This window comes from Myotis davidii, unplaced genomic scaffold (genome assembly GCF_000327345.1).
Source record: "Myotis davidii unplaced genomic scaffold, ASM32734v1 scaffold245, whole genome shotgun sequence".
Taxonomy (NCBI): Eukaryota; Metazoa; Chordata; class Mammalia; order Chiroptera; family Vespertilionidae; genus Myotis; species Myotis davidii.
This window is the reverse complement of record NW_006296225.1, coordinates 627,486-641,978: the sequence shown is the minus strand read 5'-3', so window position 1 is coordinate 641,978 and position 14,493 is coordinate 627,486. Positions and strand designations below refer to the sequence as shown.

Genomic DNA, 14,493 nt, shown 5'->3' with positions numbered 1-14,493 from the left:
CACACAGAAAGAAATAAGCAGGCATTCTAGTTAGAGGAGTATCAGTGAAGGTCTGGTAGAAAGCCTGATTTTTTTTTTACCCCCAACCAGAAGTAATGAGGTACTCATCAACAAACCCCCAGACTGTGGTGTCAACAAGGCCTGATGGGAAACCTGGATTCTCACCCTCTCCTGGCCGTATTGAAGAGGAGCTTGCATATCACTTACCAGTTTTAGAGGAGGCCTAATGTAACAGAAGATCTATATAACATCCAATAACGTGACACCAAAATGTCCAGGCTACCATCACAAATCACTCATCTTACCAAGAACCATGGAAATTTCAACTTAAATGAGAAAAGACAATCAATAGATGCCAATACCATGATGGCACAGATGTTGGGATTATGTATTAGCATTCTTACTTAGCAGATATACTGTAACTGTTAGTTCTCAGTTAGGTGGGCAGCTCAATTAAAATAGATTTAGTAAATTATAATTCACATTTCATGAAATGTATTTTTGAAAAAGCTCACTCAACACCAAATACCATTAAGAAGTTATTGATAATAATTAATGATAGCATTTTATAAAATGACATGCAATACAGGTTAAAAATAAGAATCAAGGTAATGACACAGTTCATAATAAATAGTTTGGGTACTTTTGTACTTAATTTGATATGTGACTTTTTTATATACTGTTTAAGTCATGTATGTTATGACATTGTTTAAAATTCAGCTTTTGATTCTTGGGGCAAGACTACAAACTTATTATAACTTTTGGTTATTCTAAGCCCCTTGCCATCAGTAAGCATATCAATTGGCAGTGACTTTTTATAGAGAATTTAGGTAGAAAAGTTGCAAATGTATTGAATGTACCACAAACACAACATGTATGCTTTTATATTTAGCTAATAGCATAAATAAAACCAAATCTCAACAAAGTTGAATTCTAAAAATAAAAAAAAGAACGAGGAATTAGGGTAATAAATTACCTATTTTTCACTCTATTTGTACAAATTATTATCAAACCATTGTCAACTGAGTTATGGATTGGGGTTCATTTTTCCAGATCATTTATTTCCATATTCTCACCATCCCTCTCAACCCTTGCATATATACCCCATAGTCATTTCTAATGTCATTTAACTCCCATAAAAGCTTTCCAACTCCATTGGCAGAAATGATTCTTAAAACCTGTTGGCAGAGCTCAACAGGTGGGCCAACTTACAATTTACTCTTCATAGCTCTCTGTGAATAGTGGAGTTTACTACAGATTCTAGACATTATCTGTAGGAAAACTAACTCCATCTCAAGTAGGTCTGAACATTATTAGAAGTTCAGACAGCTGCTGTGCCCCCTCTCCAAGGCATTTTTCCAAAATTTCTGATACAGCATACTACCTTATACCCAGATTTTTTAAAAATCATTTTTAAACTATCCAATTATTACCAACATAAATATAACATCTAAAAGAATAAATATTATCAAAGTAATTTCTTTATCCGTTCTGTTTGAAAAAAATTCTTTATTGGAAGTGCTGCTGACATATACACACAGATATTGATCAGTAAAAATACCAAATGAAATAAAATAAACTACTTTTAAAATAAAGTAGTTTTTGCCTGGCTGGCATGGCTCAGTGGTTGAGCATTGATCTATAAGCCAGGAGATCACAGATCGATTTCCGATCAGGGCACATGCCCAGGTTGTGGGCTAGATTCCCAGTGTGGGGCGTACACATGTTAGATATATAATTTAAAACACCTCTGAAGTTATCAGAATGGAAAACTACTCCCTCAGTAATGTAGACATTTTAAAACAGATGGATCAAGGAAACTGTGATAATATTTAGAGGTATTAAGGGACACTTTTGCCCTTAGCCAAATAAATATGTAAGTTACCATTTCCTTTCATAACTTTCTTACTAAAAGGTGCTCCCCTTTTCTACTCCAGATTCAGAATACCCTCAAGATGTCAGAAGATATTTTATAACTTCCTGTAGATTTAAGATTATCTCATTGCAAGCAACAGAATCTAGCTGGTCCAACTTAAGCAAGTATAAAATGTATTTTCATATTATTGGAAAGCTTACGAAGTTGGCAGGTAATCTGGAGTTTCAGGCTCAGGAAAGGCTTTAAACAAAAGCTTCTCTGGAGTCCAGGTGGAAGGCATACTCGATCATCCTGTCAAGGATAACTGCAAAAGGCAATGAGCTCTAAACATGCTTCTGTCCTTAAGTTTCTTTACTCAAAAGTCAAAGTCTTTAGTAGGTAGGTCCAGATTCTCTTGCTTACTCATATGCCCGTTCCTTCCTTAGAAGAGAGAGCACTGTGATTCTCTATCTCACCAAAGTGGCCCCAATTGGGAGAGTTAATTAACTTGATGGAAATCAGGATGATACTAATTCAACCAGGTGAAAGGACTACATTTATTTCCCGGTACATTAAGATCAAGTCTCTCATTCCTTATGCACCATTGCTAACAGGTAAGTGATAGATGAAATACACTCAAACAGTAATTGACTGTGATCGTTGAAAGCCTAGTGAGCACAGTCTTTTGTGGGCTATCCATAGGTTAAAAGAGAAACATGGCAACTCCAAAGAACACTGAAGAGGCAGACCTACGCTGCCTGTTCCCATACATTTCTCATGGTGAAAAACTATCAACCTTTACGCCACCAAACCAACAGTAATGTGACATCCATTGCTAATTATTTTCCCTCCTGCAAATAAAGGTCTGGTTACTACTTAACTTCTTTGCTCTCCTTAAAACCCACTCAAAAAAAGATGATCAAATGATCATGAGGAGTCCCTGTCTGAGTATATTAGTATCCTGTGGCCACTGTAGCAAATGATCACAAACTTGGTGGCTTCAAACAACAAAAGTTTGCTGTCTCACATTTCTGGATGTCAGAAGTACATCAGTTTCCCTGAACCGAAATCAAGGTGTTGGCCAGGCTGTGCTCCCTCTGCAGGCTCTGGGGAGAATCCATTTCTGGCTTCTTTCAGCTTTAGGTGGTTGCTGGTATTCCTTTGCTGTTACCACATCACTTCAATCTCTGCATCATCCTTACACAACCTTCTCCTTTCCTGTCTTCTCCACTTTCTGCTGTGTCTCTCTTATAAGGACAGCTGTGATTTCATCAAAAGCTCATTCAGATAATCCAGAATGATCTCCAAATGGTAAGTTTCTTAATTTAATTACATATGAAAAGACCTTCTTTAATTTATCAAATGATGTGTGGATTCCAGGGATTAGATTTAACAGGGGTGGGCAAACTTTTTGACTGGAGGGCCACAATGGGTTCTTAAACTGGACCGGAGGGCCGGAACAAAAGCATGGATGGAGTGTTTGTGTGAACTAATATAAATTCAAATATAAAAGGGTACGGTCTTTTTTTTCAATAGTTTTATTCATTTCCAATGGGCCGGATCAGGCCCGCGGGCCGTAGTTTGCCCACGGCTGGATTAGAACCTGGTAAGTGTAGACGGCCATCATTCAGCTTGCTAGACTAAGCATAACCCAAAGAGCTTTGACTTCATCTGGATGTAACATCTGAATAACTTTGGGCTGTTTCCCTTGGGAAGAAAACTATGGGTTTTGAAGCATCAAGATGTTGCTCAATGACTAGTGTTTGTCCAATAAAAAGTGGGTGGAAGTGACTGATGTATGTCCTTCTGGGCTAAAGGTAATAAGAAGCTACTGTGCCTCCACGGCAGTCTCTTTTTGCTTCTGCTGGCTGGATTAAGACTAGAAAAAGAAAATTATTGAGACAACCAAAGCAAGAAGCTGAGTCCCTCAGTGATTATATGGAAGAAAGATATCTGCCAATGTACATAAGAAATATTGAACAAATATAATGATTAATGTGTCTACATGTAAAACAACTTGTCTATATAAGCTATTAATAATAATACCTAAAAGTTATTTAGATGGTTACATGAGGTTACCATCATGTAACCATCATGTGATGGTTAATATCACAATTTAATAATTGGCAGCCTGCTCAAATACATTTAAAAAGTTAAAAGTTAAAAAAATATAGAACTAAACTCTTGGTTAGCTAGATCATGTGAGTTGCTAGGCTGATGTATTTGAGCAGGCTGCCAATTATTAAATTGTGAATTTAAATTCTACGTTGGGTTACAGCGAAGACCTGGCTGAGGATATCAAACCAAATAAGCAAAATATATACATATTTATTGTTATGAAATAATTTATTTCCTTCAGAAAGGAAATCAATTAAGCAAACAAGCCATGACAGCTGATAGATCAAGAATATTTGCTCAGACATTCTATTGCCTATGACTGTTGTTCATTCCTTAGCTGATCCTTTGTTTACAAGTATACTCTATTTATGCAGCACTAGATGGTCATAATAACCTCATGTAACCCATCTGCAATAAAATCAGTATACCAGAGAGAGTGGTAGGAGTGCAGTGTTGTTCTTGTCTGTTGGGTGGCAAGTTAGGCACCTTATGCTACCCAGGGACCTGGAATTATTTGACAAATTTTACTTTCTATCGGCTCAAATTAACACCAAACTTATCAGTGCCTTTAGACTCAGTAAATATATATATTGTATCTTTTTTCAATAAACTTACAGTCTACTTGTAAAGGCAGGCACACCAATTAAATTAAATTTGCTAAAAGAGTTATGATTCGGGTAAGATCGTGAGTCTCAATTTGCCCAGTTTATGTGCATTACTGTTAATATTGTCTCTTTCACTCTTAATAGTGTTCTTGTTTGAATGGTAAATTATACTGCTAAGTTTTGTTTATGGGATTCAGGGAAGATTACAGCATAGATGAATAAAAGTAACCATTTCAATAATTAAGTTTATGATAGACTTTGAAATTAGTACTTATGCACTTATGCTTTCAAGAAGTCTAATATATACTTCTATTGGAGCCCTGACTGAACTGAAGTCTATCATTAAAAATTAGTTTCCCTAAGTATTGATCCCTGGTCAATGAGCTTGAGAATTGTGGATTTATGGAGTTATGACTATTCATTTATCTTCTAGGTCCTGACATATTACACAGAAAACCTGTAGGCCTTGCATCTCTAAAGAACCTCCAGGTGATCAGCTATTTGGACAGGTGTCTGTCAGGCTCTCAGGTTGCAGTGGGTATGAGTCCAATATTTGTATTTGATATCGCCTGCCACACTAGGCTAAATTCCTGATGTAAATTAATTTTAAAGATTTTCCACTTAACTATATGAGCAAAATCTATGTGATTCTTTTAAAAAAAAATCCAGAATGTTTTCTGAAATACTTGTAGTGAGCCTTGTGCTACTTTGATCTATTGAAAAGTTTCAGCTTCGTGGATTATGAAAGTTGGACAAGACTCCATATCCCCTATTTATTGACCGAAAGCTTGACCACCACAACAAGCAATGTTTATTAACATGGTTTGACTAAGTATCAGCTAATTTTTTTAAACCTCTTTTTATAAAGCATTGTGACCAACCAATCACAAAATGTTACTTTGTCACTTATTCAGAGCTCTACTTGAAGCTCTGATTTAGGTCTCAATAATACACTGGCTTTGAGCTGATGATGGTATTCCAGGGTGAGAAACACTGTGGGAGGTTTTAATTGCATGCTAATGATATAAGCATCAGCTGACAAATTACATCTGTCTCAGAGTCAGTGCAATATAAGTCTCTACTGATGTTGTAATGTTAAACTTGAAAATTAACTTCATGTTGTTAAGGTTATCACATTCCCTGAGAGGGTTTCCAAGCTACATTGTTCTGCTACTTATTATTTCAGATTAATAGAAAATTTTTTAATCTTGGCAGTGTGAAGAGGCTGGGAAGAGGAATATGATGGGGTCCAAAGCTCTCAGTTTGGCGCTGTTTTGTGTTCTCTTTGCTTCTTATATTTATAAACCCATACCAGGCAACATTGAAGAACGCTGGAAAGTAATGTCCTTGGATGCAATTTTTAAAACTTGTACATTTATGGTAAGATGACCATTTTTTCTTCTGGATATTGGGGTGCCTTGTTAACTTATGAATTTTCTATTAATTACTGTTTTTAAATAACCATTGCTTGTTCTTTAGAATACATCAACTACATGAAATTAAGTAAGTACAACTTGGTACATCGGTGCAAAACAGAATGAGACAGAATTCTTGTTTCCAAAGAGTTTATGTCTAAATGTAAACTCTATCAGTTATGATATGCATAAAATAAGTGGTATTTTTTAAAGGGAAAACTTGGAAGTTTATTTGATAACTTGACTTATATTTGAGTTTCCAGGGACAGTCTAGTTCCATAGGACAGAGCTAAGCATTGATGTTTATACCTGTTTGATGTTCATATAGGGCTCTTACTATTTCAACGGCTTCTTTAGTCCATCTTCAATTCTACATTGCTGGGTTTCAGATTGTCTGACTTGGAATATGCAGGGTAGATTATGACTTCAAGCAAAAATAGCTCCTTGGTAAGGGGAAGACATGGTTATAAACTAAAATTTTTTTTTAGGTTTTATAATGCATAGGCTTTCTATGATATATACCTCTGCTCATCTCCACTATCCTTCAATTATTTTTACTGGTTTAAAGAGGAGGAAAAAGAGGTTCAGAAGAGTTCATGCAGCTAGAAATTGACAACTCCAGAATCTGAACTCAGGACTGCCTCGTTCCAAAACTCAAACTCTCTCTGCAAAACCAGGTGGCTCCCGGAGAGGTTCTCTGAGGAGAGTAACAGTATGAGGCTGCAAGGAGAAGACAGTGACAGCAGATGATTAGAGAAGTGAGCAATCCCTGGTCTAAGAGGGAGAGGCTGTCCCATGGAGCTTTGTATAGTGATGACAGTTCTCTGAAACCACAGCCATTTCCTGTCTGTGTCTGCTAAGTCCTGATACTTTTCTTTCGAACCACTCCTAGAGGCTCACTTTCACCAGACTGTCTTTTCCTAATGCTCTCACTTCATTTTACACAAAATCAAAGAATACGTGGGTTAACAAGCGCCAACTCCATAGAGAAACTGATGTTATCTTACTCAACTCTTTCATATGTATTTAAAACTCAGAGTGACTGACACTGATGTTATCAAAATTACATTAGCAGAACAGCCAACTTTAAAGTTCTACTTTTACTTTCTTAACAGCAAATTATTCTTACCTAGCTATAGTAAAATAATGCACTTTATGTATTTGATATCATAGATGGGTTCCTCAAAAAAAAATATTGAGAAAAGCACATATGTAATTACTTTAAAGATTATTCTAGTAAAATAAACTCTCTTTAGCTGTTATAGGGAAAACAATTTTATTGTTGTCAGTACTGAATTTTGTTACTCAAAGTTGTGATACCAGTAAGAAAAATTAATTTTTAACATATGAAAGGGAAGTGAAAATTAAAGTTCTTGGCAAAGTGGCCTTGAAAAATAAACACAATTACTATGTTATCATATGTTGACAGATATATTTGAGAAGGAAACATGCCCAATCCTGAGAAATTTCCTTAGTTCTTCACGCAAGTTTTTTTTTTAAAGGAAGATAAGAGCAATAAATACTTTGCAGCATTGCTCTGAGAAATAGAGATCTTATATACTAGGCAAACAAAAATAATCTCTAAAGGGGTAGCTTTTAATATTGTTCCAAAAGTACTTAAGTATCTATTCAAAACCAGAATTATCTAAGAAATGAAAAAAAGCTAATTTGCCAAAAATCTAATTTTTAAAAGCCAATTCACCAAATGAAAAATTAAATTAACACAATTTAACCACTTGCCAAGAACATGCTTTAAGGAACATTCTAGGTGAGTGCATGCAATTAGGATTAAAACACTAAAAAGCTCATGTTGTGAGGAATGCTTAACTAACAATAAGACAAGATTGTCTGTGTACTTACATGGGCTAGGCACTCTTCTACAATGCATTGAAAGTCCTCACTCATGTAAACCCTACTAAAACCCAGTGAGAAATTCTATATTATTATTAACTAGAGGCCCAGTGCACAAAATTCATGCACAGGGAGGAGGGTGTCCCTTAGCCCACCCTGCACCCTCTCCAATCCTGGAACCCTTGGGGATGTCCAACTGCCAGCTCCCTGTGGGAGATTGGGCCTAAACTGGCAATCAGACATGCCTCTTGCAATCCGGGACTGCTGGCTCCTAACCCCTCGCCTGCCTGCCTGCCTGATCACCCCTAACTGCTCCCCTGCCAGCCTGATTGTCCCTAACCACCTCTGCTTTGGCCCCACACCCAGGACCCAGAATTCCCTCCTCTGGCTGGCCGCAGGCACCCGGAACCCAGGCCAGCTTCACCTGGGTTAGCCACAGCCGCAGGTGCCTGGGACCACAGGGCGGGTGGTTTTCTCCCTCTCCTGATCGCAGGCACTGGCACCCGGGACCGCGGGGAGGGTGGCTTATCCTGGGCCCAGTTTTGTCAGGAAGGACATCCTGATGGTCATCTGGAAGACATCTGGTCTAATTAGCATATTACCCTTTTATTAGTATAGATAAGAAAATTGCAGTAAAGTGAGTAATTTGCTTATATCAGACAGACAGCACGGGTGGTATAAGAAACTAATCTAGAAAAATGGTTGCAGACTGGGCTTTAAGATTTACTGGTTATAATTTCTAGTTTCTGCATATTTCCTCAACATTAAAGTGTGGGGATTAGATGTTCTCTAAAAACCTGTAATACCTTAAACTCTTTGTAATAATTATAGTAATAAAAGATGTTTAATGTACTATTGACCATGTATTTTTTAAGTTTTCCTTTTTAATAAACTATCCAGTGAAATGTCACCAAGGTCCTGAAGAAGCTCTTCAGAAATACCAATGAGAGATTTTTTTCAATTATATCAAATATGGTATTGGAGGCTTGGTTGCAGGGGGGAGGGAATGGTGAAAGGACTAGGAACAGGAATCTATTTGGAATTAAAAAGTAGGACATTTGAATCATTTAGATGATAGTGATAGTTAACATTTTGGATTAGACACAATTAAAAATAACAAAGATGAAAATATGACAGCATGCCAAAAAGAAAGGAAGGAAGGATGTTATAAGATCTAGAGATTTTTCCGGTAATAATTTACAATTAAGCAATAATTATGATTTAAAAAAAACTGTCAGTAAATTGAAGCTGTTGAATGAGATAGTTATTAGCCTAAAAACATAATACTTGAGATTTTCAACAGCAATAAAGTTATGCAATAAGAATTATACAATATTATTCAGAAACAATTTTTATAAACATTTTATTTCTGTTTATTTATTTTGCTTATGTTTTCTTTACTTTCCCTCTGTATGCATTTGATGTTATTTAAAGATGAAAACATTTACTTTGTTCTGCTCTTACAGGGTATGTGCTTTGAAAATATAGGTATTATGACATATGAAGACTTTATTTCCATGATATTCAAGCTGGATTATACTCAACCACTTTCAGATGAAAACGTCACAGTGACTGATACAGCGTTTACTGACATTCCAGTACGTGTGTACTTGCCAAAGAGAAAGTCAGAAACCCCAAGACGAGCTGTAATCTATATTCATGGTGGAGCTTATTGTTTCGGAAGTTTCAGTAAGTTCATCATATAAGTAAAGGGTATAACAAGCCATATGTTTTTGATATAAGAACAATTTGATATATAAATATGCTTACATACATACATATATGTATATATATATATATATACACATAGATATATAGCATAAGTATAGCTATAAATATTAGGTATCTAATAGAGAAATATACATAAACATATCTGGCAAAATATATCACGGAGATTGTCATTTCCATTTCTTTTGCTTTATTTGGTTTTTGGTAAGCATTTTCTTCTCAGCTTTTTTCATTGAGTAAGCTTATATCAAATGAATGTAGGACATGAAAGTCAATTAGAAAACTTTTTCTTTTTTCTCTCTGTGACTATGCTTTCCTAGCATGTCTTTCTGATCTTACTTCTAGAAAACTCCTTCTCATCCTTTTATGTTTAGGCAAAGTATCAGCTGTGTGTGCACATGTGCGCATATGTACACATGCTGGGGAGGGGGTGTGCTCAAGTGTGTACGTGTGTAGGCTTCCCTGGTTCTATAAGATTTTAGCAGAATTCCTGTATGTCCTTTGCGTTTGTATAAGCTTGGTACCAGCAATTCTTGCTTTGTTTCACAATTGTGTTACCTGTTTGTTTTAGCATCTCCTTGTATGTGGCATGACCTCCTAGCTAGCATCTAGCAAAGCACTTTCCATACAGTAAAAGTTCAACAAATGTCCTTTGGAAAAAATAGTCAAAGGGAATTTTGTTACAGGTCTCCAGAGTGATTATCAAAAAAAATTTTCCTAGTACTTTTATGCCTTTTTCATTTTCTTAATGTTTTCAGTAAATTAGATTTCATCTATAATTCAATTTATACTGGGCATTAGGATGATCAGAATATTTAGCTTCCTTTTAAGATAAATTAAAGACTAAGTTAGCTTCATTTGTCTATGAAGATAATAATTAATTCCACTGAAGTTTTAATAAGGTCTATGAAATATCCAAGTGTTCCTATTCATATTATTGGGAATTCCGTAAGTACAAGAGAAATACCCACAGATGGAAAGATATCACTTTGAATTTGAAATTTGAAAATAAGAGGGGGTTAAGTGGAGGTTGAAGAGGGCATAGAGGGGTAAATGGTAATAGAAAAAATTTAATTACAATTTAAAAAAGAAAGAAAATAACTATTTAAAAATATTTGGAAGTGTTCCTGATTATTAGATTGATTTCTTCTTCATTGTCAAGGGCAATGATTGTGATCAGTCATTTCTAAAAATATGAAATTATTATTCAGGACAGTACATTCCAACATTTAGCCCAGCTGAATTCCAGCTGTGCCTTTTTTCCATGTTTTTGTTTTATATGTGCATATTGTGTTTTTGGGTCTCCCAGAACTCATGTAGGTAAACTGTGAATTACTTAGGATACTTTTTGTTTGTTGACAAATCAGGACAGATGCAGCAACTATTCCCTGGTATTTGCAAATTTTGATTTCTTTTCTTTTTTTAAACTAGGCTTTCTATTTTTTTCTTGTTAAAAGTTGCCAAAGTTGCTTTAAGAACGAAGACATTTTTTTTAAAAAAAATCCTCTAGTACAGTGGTCGGCAAACTGCAGCTCACGAGCCACATGCAGCTCTTTGGCCTCTTGAGTGTGGCTCTTCCACAAAATACCACGTGCAGGCGTGCACATACAGTGCGATTGAAACTTCGTGGCCCATGCGCAGAAGTCGGTGTTTTGTGGAAGAGCCACACTCAAGGGGCCAAAGAGCCGCATGTGGCTGGCGAGCCGCAGTTTGCCGACCACTGCTCTAGTAGACTTTTTACATACTTCTGTGTTTATTGCTTTTCAACATTTATCCTAATGACTTCTTGTTCCTTTCTAAATCCTAAAAGTACTATAAATTCAATAACTGGACATATAAAAAAGAAAAAAATATCAGATTGCAAATATTACGTGCATTGGGACAGTTTTCATTATAGAATAGAAAATAAAAACTTAAATTAACTTTTATTATAAAACTAGAGACCAAGTGCACAGATTTGTTCACCGATGGGGTCCCTCAGCCTGGCCTGGGGGGGATCCGGCCAAAACCAGCTCTCCAACATCCCCGGAGGGGTCCTGGATTGCAAGAGGGTGGTTCTCGGGTGATGCACCCTGAAATCAAGCTCCCTCCTCTCTGGTTCCGGGTGCGTCACCTGAAAACCACAGCTGCCAGGTCATCTCAGCTTTGCAGCTCCTGCGTTAAGCATCTGCCCCCTGGTGGACAGTGCACATCATAACTATCAGTCGGAGTGTCTGCCTCCTGGTGGTCATTGCGTGTCATAGCTACTGGTCAGATGGTCAAACGGTCAGAAGGTCAAATGGTCAGACTGTCGCTTAGGCTTTTATGTATATAGATAAGCAAAACAGCCCAGCCAGTGTGGCTCAGTGTTTGAGTGTCGATCTGTGGGGCAGGAGGTTGCAGTTTGATTCCCGGTCAGGGGTACATGCCTGGGTTGTGGGCTTGGTCCCTGGGGTGGAGCGTGTAGGAGGCAGCGGATCAATGATTCTCTCTCATCATTGATGTTTGTGTCCCTCTCTCCCACTTCCTTCCTCTCTGAAATCAAATTTTAAAAAAAGATAAGCAAAAAAAAGAATTGGTAGATAACAGTAAAATCATGTTTGAAATACATCATTGAGGAGCTTTAAATGTGAGGATCAACGGATTCTTACACATTTTGATCTTCATCTATACATTGCCTTTTCCCACATTATCGATTCCATCTTTAATGAAAACATTATTTTTTCTACATAAAAGCCTATTTGATTTTTTTTTTATTTTAAGGTTGTAACATACACAGTATTTAATTTGAAGTTTTGCTAATATGCAGCAGACACCTTAGAAAAGCTTAGAATTTGATCACAACTCTAGAATTTTTTGAATTTCTAGAATCTTGTGGTAAATAAAGTAATAATAGGTGTTGCAGATTTGCCAAAGTGCTGTGACCAGGGCACTGAACCGGTAAATTGGATTTGTCGGTACATAGAGATAGATGTGGTGTGTGTGTGTGTGTGTGTGTGTGTGTGTGTGTGTTGGGGGGAGAGTGATGACTTGTATGACAAGCATGCCAAAATGAAGATGTACATCAAACCACACACTGCCTTGTCAGAGACTCTCTCACAATCTAGCTGCTTTTTTACAGACTTTGTCTTACATGCCAAGGTTATTGGGCCATTTCACAATGTGGTGTAGTGGGAGAAAATGAAGGTGTTGTAGTTTTAGACAGTCAATGCATCTATTTTTTTTTTCATTTCTTAGTTCTAAGCCAATTGAAACATTATAAACTGATGAACAAAAATAGATACAGAGGCATAGCAGCATCGAACAGATTGTCAAACTACCACAAGACACTGGGTGGGGGGGGGGGGGCTGTAGGGGGGGCCGGGAGATTGTCAAGGGGGGGGGGGGAAGGAGACATATGTAATACTCTTTGTAATACTTTAAGCAATAAAACAAAATTTAAAAAAAGAAAGATTATACACAAAGGTCAGGGAAATAAAATCAGAACAGAACCATTGTTTCTAGTGAAGCTTAGAGAATGTGTATTCAGGTGTTGTTGAGTCAGAGACTCATCTGCACTGGCTAGCTGCCTGGTGAAGCAGAGCGCAAGACCACGACGAGTTCTTGGAAGTATCATTGTGTGCAGACAACATATGACCAGAGAAAATTAGAATGGGCTGAGTCTAGTTTCAACTCCCCAAAGCACCAATGAGCCACGTAATTTGTTTACCCCTGGGGAGAGCAACTGAAGAAGCACTCCTGTAGGCTGTGCCACGCTGATTCGGGTCACTGTGCATAAAGAAAGTGGTAGGGAAATGGATCCTTGTAATACCCAAATCACATTTCTGTCCAAGTTCATAGCTATGATTTTCTGTTGTTGTTTTATTACAAGGAGAACTTTGACATTTATTTCTTCATTTCAGAGCAGACGGCTTTTGACTTCCTCAACAGATGGACTGCAAACAAACTTGATGCTGTTGTTGTAGGAGTGGAGTAAGAGAATAATTTTCTTTGTCTAGTATGATTTTTGTTTTCACAGAATAGAGGTTTGATTTCCTAATCAAGTCAGCTATGCCTCAAAGATAATATTTAAGAATTTACATATTTTATTTGTCATCATTACAACATAGAGCAGTCTTCAAATATACCTAGTATCTCATTATTCTTCTGTGATATGGGAATTTCTGTATATTTTTTAAAACATTATTGCTCTAGGTTCTTAAACTCAGATTGTATAAGGCCCTACTTATGTCCCAAGAAACATGGCTAGAGAGAAAAAATAAACAATAACACATTGGGGATGTTAGGTTGTATCTGAGTTGATATGTTTCACTTCAGAACAAGTCTTTGAAGTATTATAGAAAGTAAAGGTTGAGATCAGCTGATAATCTCAAACCACTCCCCAGAAAAGTGATCTCTATAGTTCTCTCAGGATATTGTAACATGGTTTTTTTTTGTTTGTTTGCTTACTTGCTTGAAGCTATAGAAATTTAGAGGAAAAACTAAAGTAAAATTTCCTCAACTAAAGCATGATCGCCATTGTTATTGTTATGGTTACTTACAGTATCTAGAATAACTTCCTGTTTTCAGAATATTTATAATATGACATTCTCCTTCTTACCTCCATAACTTTCAATGTAATCTAAATCTTATCATTTCAAATATGTTTTACTATAGTGATATATCTCTGGTTGGCATATCTATTCTATCAAATTCTTATGATATGTGTTGTACTTTGCCCTAAAAAGTCTCAATCGACTGTACTTAAAATAGTAGATACCAACATCTTTTGGGTACATACTTATGTTTAAATACACTTTACTTAGGATTTTCTAAATACAGTTTATAATAAATATTTAAGGATCATCTCAACAACATTTAATATTAAGTGCAAATATTTATAAGTTTTAACATTCTAAAGAAAAAGTAAAAGTTAGCTCTGAGAACAGGCTAATAGAGGTGT

At 36.4% G+C, this 14,493-nt stretch overlaps 1 protein-coding gene across 1 annotated transcript in view; it reads left to right on the top strand.

Annotated features, from left to right (window-relative positions):
- Window positions 1-5,817: 5,817 nt before the first annotated feature.
- Window positions 5,818-14,493, top strand: part of AADACL2 (arylacetamide deacetylase-like 2) — an 18,379-nt gene continuing 9,703 nt past the window's right edge. Inside the window, exons 1-3 of the mRNA XM_006771134.2 lie at window positions 5,818-5,958; window positions 9,311-9,533; window positions 13,454-13,523. Of these exons, the coding sequence (XP_006771197.2) occupies window positions 5,818-5,958; window positions 9,311-9,533; window positions 13,454-13,523 (434 nt within the window). The remainder of the gene's footprint in view (window positions 5,959-9,310; window positions 9,534-13,453; window positions 13,524-14,493) is intronic.